Genomic DNA, 8,759 nt, shown 5'->3' with positions numbered 1-8,759 from the left:
ATTTAAATTTAAACTTAGAAGACCGATTGGTAGTACAAACTTAGTTAATTAAATAAGTAGTATCACGAGTATGCATCTATTAATATTTTAAATAAAAAATAAATATATATATATATATATATATATATATATATCTGTTTGTAGAATTTGGGCAATGTATTAACTTTACCATTAACATTGAAAATATTTTAATGTTAATTTATAGAATTTTTAATTAGGTTTTAATCTGAAAAATTAGTAACATTTTTGTAACCTGAGTTTTTTTTATAAAAAATCTTAAAAAAATTGTATATTTCTTATCAATTTTAAAATTAAATTATTTTTCACTTTTTTGTATTCTATAGTTTTATTCTGAAGAGCAACCATGATGCTATGAGCTAATTAAATAAAGATTTGGATAACTAAAGAACAAACTGGTACAAAAAGGGATTAGAGTTCTCTTATACATCTTAAGGTAAATCCACCTTCTATTACAGTTTACATCCATGTATTGAAAAACTGTTTTGTTATATGATTAAAAATGTTACTTAAATAGAAATGTAATATATTAATTTTTTGTTATAATGTCAAATTTAACTTTACCTAATCACTATATCTCATTAGAAACTCATACTACTTACAACGTGGTCATCAGTAACCTTAATGACTAATTTTCCATCACAATGTCGATACTTCATTACCAATCGAACCTACGTGGAAAAAAATTAAATTTAAATATTACCAGTCTACATAGGGAACACAATTTCAAATACTACACTGGTACATGTACAATACACACTCACTTTGTAGTTGGTAATATATATATTATTCTTAACTTTGTTTAATGCAAACTAGTTTATTACTAGACATTTCTATTTATGTAAATAAAATATCTCTATTACAGCTTCGTAAATAGCTTTGAATGACCTACAAGTTCACCAATTCAATTTTAACCTTTTTTTTTAATGATACCAAGAAAAGAACAGGCAATTCTTACTGATTTTACAGCTCAAATAAGAAAATGTCTAACAAATCTTGGAACAGGTTGCCATGGCAACCAACAATTTCATCATGGTGCCTTTTTATTCTTGTTTAAAGTTCTGGACTCTTGGAAGATTTACTAAGTTAATACCTTTATTGCCTTATGAAAAAAGTTAAAGGAAAAAACATTTCTGAAATGAAATATTAATTTAAATTGATCAGATTCAACTTGAGACCACAAGTTGAAAGTAAATTCTATCCAATGTTAAGAGATCTTAGAAAATTTTTCTACACAAGTTATAAATGCATGATTTTTTCTTCCACATGTCTTCATGGAAACACCAAATTGTCCACAGAAAACCTAATATCATATTTTGTATTGCTCAGAGAATCTGTTTGTAATAAATATATATCAGATTTATTGTTAATTTCCAGTAAGGAAATAACAGAGAAGGTGAGGAGTAGGAAAGGTCTGGGTGCAAGTGATCATCTCTCAATTAGGGCAATAAGTCATCATGTTTTACAGCATCTGCAGATCAGGAATAAGACTTTAGTTACAAATTTCAAAAAAATATAATTATTAAGGGATACAACAAGAATTACATTCAGTGAACTGGGCAACTGAGTTAATAGGAGGTACTGATCAAATGTGGAAAACTTTAAAATACAAACTTTTAAATATTACAGATCTATATACCTTATAGAAAAGAAATGGTGGGGGCAAATAAAATACTAGGCTGGATCACAATAAGTATAAGGAATAAAAATAAAGAAAAGCATTAAAATTTAAGGCAGGAGACAGAGGTTTATAAAAGATAAAAAGAGTTTGTCAAACAGAACATTGGGCAATTTAAAAAATATATGAAAATATACTGGCTGAAATTGTAAGAATTGACAGTAGGGGTTTCTTTAACTACATTCAGGGCAAGTGAAATGTTAGGATAGATAGTAGGGCTTTTGAATGATGATAAAGGAAGACTCATTTCTGATGATTACGAGATGGTTGTATTAACCAATCTACTTTTCCTTTAGTATTTACTTGTTAACAAAAAAATTGGGAAGTTTAAAGATTACAAGTCTCCTGGACCAGTTCAGTGATCTGAACAAGATTAAAGATTGGATATTTGAGCACAAGCCAGGGAAATTATAAAAACAGTCCAGGTAATTATAAACCTATCAGTTTTAACTGAATGGTAGAAAAAAAAAGATTTTTAAAATCTGACAAAAGATACTTTGCAAATTCATTTAATAAAGTTTAAAATTTTATTTGATATTCAACATGGTTTTAGAAGGTGGAAATCTTGCCTTACTAATTTTTTGATATTCTTTAAGAGATTACTGCTTATACAGATGAGAGCAATGGTGCAGATTTGGTGTATATGGATTTTCAAAAAGCATTTGACAAGATGCTACCAAAATGCTTGTTAAAAAGCATTATATCTATAGACATTGGGGATAAATTGGCTCATTGGAATAAAAAAAATGTCTGCATGGAAAAAAAAAAGATTGTTATAAATGAATTACAGTTGAACTGGATTAATGTTTCAGTCAATGGGATTTTCCATAAGTACTAACAGCTGAACTTGGAATACCCAATCACCTGCTCAGAAGTCTTGTTGCAGTGTGGTTTGCACATAGCAAATGGCATACACCATATGTGAATATACTTGATATAGTGAAGTTTAGTCAGAAATCTTTTTAAACATGAATAAAAATTTTGACGAATGTAATTGATTACTACTATATTGTATGTATTACAATTTTATTTTTCATTTGAGCACACATTTGAGAAATTAGTCATACTTCTGAGACTCAATTTGGTGCCTGACATATTTGATAAAATGTCATATAAAATGTTTGTTAAAAAAAATTCTTTCTTCAGATGTGAGGAATAAGTTGGCTTGAAACACTGCTGATGAAACAAAACCAATCAGCAATGACGGGCAATATATTTAGTCCAGATGTCACAATTGTCATCAAACGTACACATCTAATTCTATATCTGGCAATCAAACTGAATGAGCCTGAGGTTGGGCATGTCAAGCTCACTTCCACAAAAACTCAATACTTCAAAGTAATTTCATCAGTTCCTTTCAGATCATTAGAAAATTACTGCAATGAAGAACTGCTAAAGCAGCATACAATCTTTCTAAGGAAACTTGAAAATGAAAGTTGATACCAATCACCGACCCAACCTAAAAGATCTGTTACAGTTATTCTTTGACCCGAAGGGCAATCTTACAAAATTGAAACAAGCATATGAATCCCTTTTAGAGTCCATAGTATCAGTTTTTGAAAATAATTTTGGATAAAGGAAATGCAACATCAGAATTCAGAACTGTAGTTAATGAGCCAACCCTATTGCATGCTAATCCAATAATCAAAGAAGTGATAGATTTCTATTGGAAGTCAATGAAATGTTCTTGGCATTTTTACAGGATCACTATCTTTGAGTAAATACAAAAGTGTGATAGAAGGACTTAAAGTTAAAAGTCATTTGATAAAAAAAGCCCTTGCAACTTATCTTTTACAAAAGTCTAAAAGAAACTCTGTTACTGGAAGAATATGAATTTTCATGACCTTTATTGTTTTGTTTTGCAAAGTAATGTTTTATTTTTTTGGTAGTTTAATTAACATTCTTTAAAATATATACCCAAAGGTTTTTAAATACATCCTTAACATCCAGTCCAAAAATTTTATTTTTGATATCCCTAATCAGGACAGTCTAAAACATTTAATGTAGAAAATGATTAAAATGGTTTAATGATCTTAAATTCAAAACTTTCACATACAAACTTTATACAACTCAAGGAAGGCACATCCCAATACCTTACAAAAAGAAAGAGAGGTCATTTTCAGTACAGAAAAAAATAAATAAAAAATCGTGTTAAGAGATACATATAACCTTTAAAGGAAAATGCTTAACGTGGCTTAATGATCTTAAATTAAAAACTTTCAGATTCAAATTTTGCATAATTCAAGGTGAACACATCCCAATTCTTTAGAAAAAGAATTGGACATTTCAGCCAACAATAAAAAAATCATATTATGCCATGCATACAAGTTATTTGATGTGAATTGCATCTTACAAGGAAAATGCTCTATGTAGGTGAATGAAAAATTTATTTTTCTACTGAATGACGAGAATGGCTTAATATACTCCAATCCAACACATATTTTATCAATAAAATACTACTTTGCACTTATAACCCAAACTGTAGCTAGCACCCTTCTGTATGAACCATTATAAATTGAGTTACAGAATGTGAAGTAGTGCAAGATCATTGTGACATGAACATAAAACCTATAACGTATTTTATTCATAACTTGTGAATTCTACATTTTGGGAGGGGGGTAAGTGAAAAATTGTCCTTTAGGATTTATACAAAATAACTTTTGTCTTGGCCATCCTTGAAACATTCATTAGCAGCAAGCTACAAAATTTCTGTTATCTAAGTCATCAATTCTTCTTCATTTGTCCATCATTTTATAAATGCTTTAGTGATTTTAACATGTAACTGAACATATATTTGTATTATAAAGAAATTGAAAAAATCATCACATGATCTATAAGATTCGTTCATCAGTGTTCAGTTCAATGGGCAAATGAAACAAAAAGTTGAAACAAAAACTTCGTTATTCTGATAATTATTTTCATACTTATTACAAATAATATTAATAAGCAAATATTGATTTCCTCTATGTTTTATGCACACAGTTTTGACATAATATGCCATCTGGGAGGTGTAGGCATTATTAACAGACATCACACACTGTTGATTAAACCAACATCTGCAGACAACACATATAACCTGGGTATACTTGTACTAAGGATCTCCCACACATCAGTTGCATTGCATATAGTCCAGTTGTCATCTTGATTTAATGCAAGTTCTAGCCTATGCAGAATACCATCAGCATCGATCTCATTCACTGAAATTTTACACTTGGGCAAAGCCTTTTCATAAGACAAAACTGTTTGATCATATCTGCGAATCATTTCTCTTTTAAAGTCTTGATCTTTTCCCTGTTTTTGGTTTGTATTTGAGAATAACAGAATATATCCAGGATCTTGAAAGTAAGCTGTTTATAGCTTACACTCACAAAGGTGCCAATAATAGGGCATGCATAAATCATAACTATTACTTAGTTGAGGAATATTTGTTACAGCAGTTACCTCCCAGTTTTCTAATCAGTAACATAAACCTGACATTCAGGTAATAATTTATTTGACTAAAATAAATTAAAACATAAGGCATTAAACCATCCCAAGTCCTTGGAGTTGGAGCAAATATACAGATTTAATTTGCTATTTTAAAGACAATTGATTTGCTTTTAATTTTATGGCATATTAAGAAGCCGCTTTTGCATATAAACCAAATCTAATACCAATAAAAGACCTTTAAGTTAAAGTCTAAAGAGCATGTGAAACCAAAGAATTAGAAACATCATCATAATATTAATAGCACTAGCAGAAAATTCCAGCTCTGGTAAGGCGTCATGATAGACTAGAATACAGTCGACCACAACATAACAATAAATCTAGTACAGTACTTGAACTTAAGTTAGTTAATACTCCACAGTAATACTAACTTACTAAATAATAGGTTTAATTATTAATACTCACTAACAGTAACAGTATACACTTGTTAAGCCTTATTTCTTCTGACTCACTTTCATAGGGTCTGCCAAATATATTCTTTCGGCAGCTTTTGAAAATTCTTCCCATGAAGTTATATACGTCATATTAAAGCTATGCATTAAATCAAGTTTAAAAATATACAAATTTTCCTTCAAGTTACAACTACTTCTGTAACAACATAACCACAAACGTACGTGCTACGTTAAGGAAAATTTGCTGAATGGTTAAATGTACTACTGGTTTTTACTGTACAGATCAGTAGCGTTGACACGGTGCCACGATTAAAGCGCCATATACCAAAGATAACGTCATTTATTTTCTAAAGTACACGAAAATTATTATTATTATGAACACTTATGTTACGAATTTTGTGCACAAAACGAATATATGTTTTCCTATAATTTAGCAACTGATCGATAAAAGAGTATACAAATATAAAATATCATTTATGCTATTCTATTAGAAAGGCGAGATTCTTACAAGCTTTGGAGTCTAATAATTTTATTGTCTACATAAAAATGGATATATATATTCCATCCACTTTTTTCATTTCTTCAAAAGTTACATTTGTTTGTTTCTTTTTTGAATTTCGCGCAAAGCTACACGAGGGCTATCTGCGCTATCCGTCCCTTATTTAGCAGTGTAAGACTAGATGAAAGGCAGCTAGCCATCACCACCCTCCGCCAACTTTTGGTCTACTCGTTTACCAACGAATAATGGGATTGACCATCACATTATAACGCCCCCACGGCCGAAAGGGTGAGCATGTTTCGTGGGACGGGGAATCGAACCCGCGACTCTCAGATTACGAGTGGAACGCCCTAACCACCTGGCCATGCCGGGCCAAATTACATTTAATAAATCATCAACATTTATTCATAACTGTTTACAATATGCATGTAGAATATGCTGAAATTAATGCACCATTACTCAGTGATATTGTTAATGTTGAAATGTTATTTTTGTAACTTTTTTAAGTCAACACAAGGGCATCGATGGTTCTTCAATAATTGAAAAACAAATTAAAACGATATTATGAGAAAGCAATTTGTCACCAGACAACTGTGTAATATATAAAATCTACTGCTCAATCTACTAGATGTCCCAGATTGTGTTTTTCATCTGTTGTTACGTTGTTTAAATATTCAGTTTTGCCAATATATGCTCCAGTTTTCAAAGTTTAATGATAATATATTTATCCTATTTCAAACTAAGTTTTACTTGAAGTCAACTAAGTTTTACATGAGCTATGTCACAAAAAGAATCGAGTGATGTTTTATTTATATTCATTTGTTACTTAAGTAAGTTGTTAATATTAGATATATTATTAGTGAACTGACCGAAACTGGTGTTACAAAATAATTGCTTTGTTAATGAGAGGATTGTTTGAAATAAAAACTAGTGATAAATTATATGAGACTGAATCCTTTCTTTATAAATGGATATGGCTATTATTATCTAGAAAAAAAAAAGAGTGAAAGCAACTCACTTTAGCTAACATTCGATGCCGGGAGATATCCATTACCTTTCTGAGCCATCAAGTGACTTGAAACGTTGGTAAGAGGAGTTTCTGTAGAATAGACAATGTGATCTCCCCTAGATACATAGCTAGGAAAAGTGATGCTCTTAGGAGTAACACTTTCGTTCAACAATGCACACAAGAAATGTTGGAAACTTTGCCTGATAGCGAATGACACAAATGTGAAATCATGATTCGTGTTCTCACTGATGTGCTCACAGAGACAGCTACAAAAACAGGGGGAACATGTTTGGTGGGACGGGGATTCGAACCTGCAACCCTCAGATTGCGAGTTCGAGCGCCCTAAACACCTGTCCATGCCTGGCCAAACGAAAATGGACAGTTGTATTCAATATTTAGTAACAAAGTGTTTGAATAAATAAAATTATTATTATTATATTTTATTGTGCTTGTTCAAGTTTGACTAATTGTATAGTGTAAGTCATGAAGTTACTCATATGTACTGTATATTCGATTAATTTACAATCTACATACGCCTGAAAAAGGACTGTTTTTGTGTTAAACTAAAACATTCAAACTCTATATATTTTTGTGTAAAAATGAAAAAAATGTGTACAACGACTATATTCAATTTATCATGATCAAAACAGCTTTGTTTTTACCATCAACTTTTCAATTTTATATAAGCATTTGCTCCAAAGAAATATAGTGACACTGATATTATGCCTTCTAACAGTTTGCCAAATGATTGATTTATTGTATAATACATTCAATCACCCAAGAAAATTTTTGAGATTTTCTTTTATAGAAACTAACCAAAAGTAAATATGAACGTTTACCGATTTTATGTTTTGTCGTATATAGCATCCAATATAATATCACAGCTTCTGTGATCTTATGTTTTGTCGTATATAGCATCCAATAGAATATCACAGCTTCTGTGATTTTATGTTTTGTCATATATAGCATCCAATATAATATCACAGCTTCTGTGATCTTATGTTTTGTCGTATATAGCATCCAATAGAATATCACAGCTTCTGTGATTTTATGTTTTGTCGTATATAGCATCCAATAGAATATCATAGCTTCTGTGATTTTATGTTTTGTCGTATATAGCATTCAATAGAATATCATAGCTTCTGTGATTTTATGTTTTGTCGTATATAGCATCCAATAGCATATCACAGCTTCTATGATTTTATGTTTTGTCGTATATAGCATCCAATAGAATATCACAGCTTCTGTGATTTTATGTTTTGTCGTATATAACATCCAATACAATATCACAGCTTCTGTGATTTTTGGTAGAACATTCACCAGATTAGTAAGTATAACGTTTTTGATATAAAGACTCATTCCACACATTTACAATTGACAAACTTTGTGATTTTATGGAGGAACCTAACTGATATGAGATAATCTGCTTAAAACTTACATACTAGCAGTCGCATTACCGATTCGTTTCACTTAGGAACTGATACTGTAGGGGTCACACAGATTAAATAAAGTTCATGGAGCATTCCAAGAATATTAGACATTTTGCTTCATGGTTGCTATAGTATAAGTAGCAGATATTTTGTGTGAATACATATTTAAAGTTTATTTTACGAATGTTGCACGTTCGATTATAGTATTTTTTAGAGATGACAATCATGTTTGCTTTATATGACTTAC

General features: G+C 30.4%; 1 protein-coding gene across 2 annotated transcripts in view; it reads right to left on the bottom strand.

The window, feature by feature from the left end:
- The window catches only part of LOC106475859 (signal recognition particle 9 kDa protein-like), an 8,749-nt gene extending 2,883 nt beyond the window's left edge, over positions 1 to 5,866 (bottom strand). Inside the window, exons 1-2 of one of the 2 annotated variants that reach the window (XM_013936535.2) lie at positions 5,635 to 5,866; positions 621 to 689 (exon numbers count right to left, since the gene is read on the bottom strand). In XM_013936535.2, coding sequence (XP_013791989.1) covers positions 621 to 689; positions 5,635 to 5,721 — 156 coding nt within the window. In that variant the 5' untranslated portion in view covers positions 5,722 to 5,866. Of the gene's footprint in view, positions 1 to 620; positions 690 to 5,587 lie in introns of both variants that reach the window. The other variant, XM_013936533.2, reaches the window with a different exon arrangement.
- Positions 5,867 to 8,759: the final 2,893 nt, after the last annotated feature.

The sequence above is a fragment of the Limulus polyphemus genome, unplaced genomic scaffold, assembly GCF_000517525.1.
Source record: "Limulus polyphemus unplaced genomic scaffold, Limulus_polyphemus-2.1.2 Scaffold9304, whole genome shotgun sequence".
NCBI lineage: Eukaryota > Metazoa > Arthropoda > Merostomata > Xiphosura > Limulidae > Limulus > Limulus polyphemus.
The sequence above is the reverse complement of the archived record's forward strand: the minus strand, read 5'-3'. Positions and strand labels throughout refer to the sequence as shown.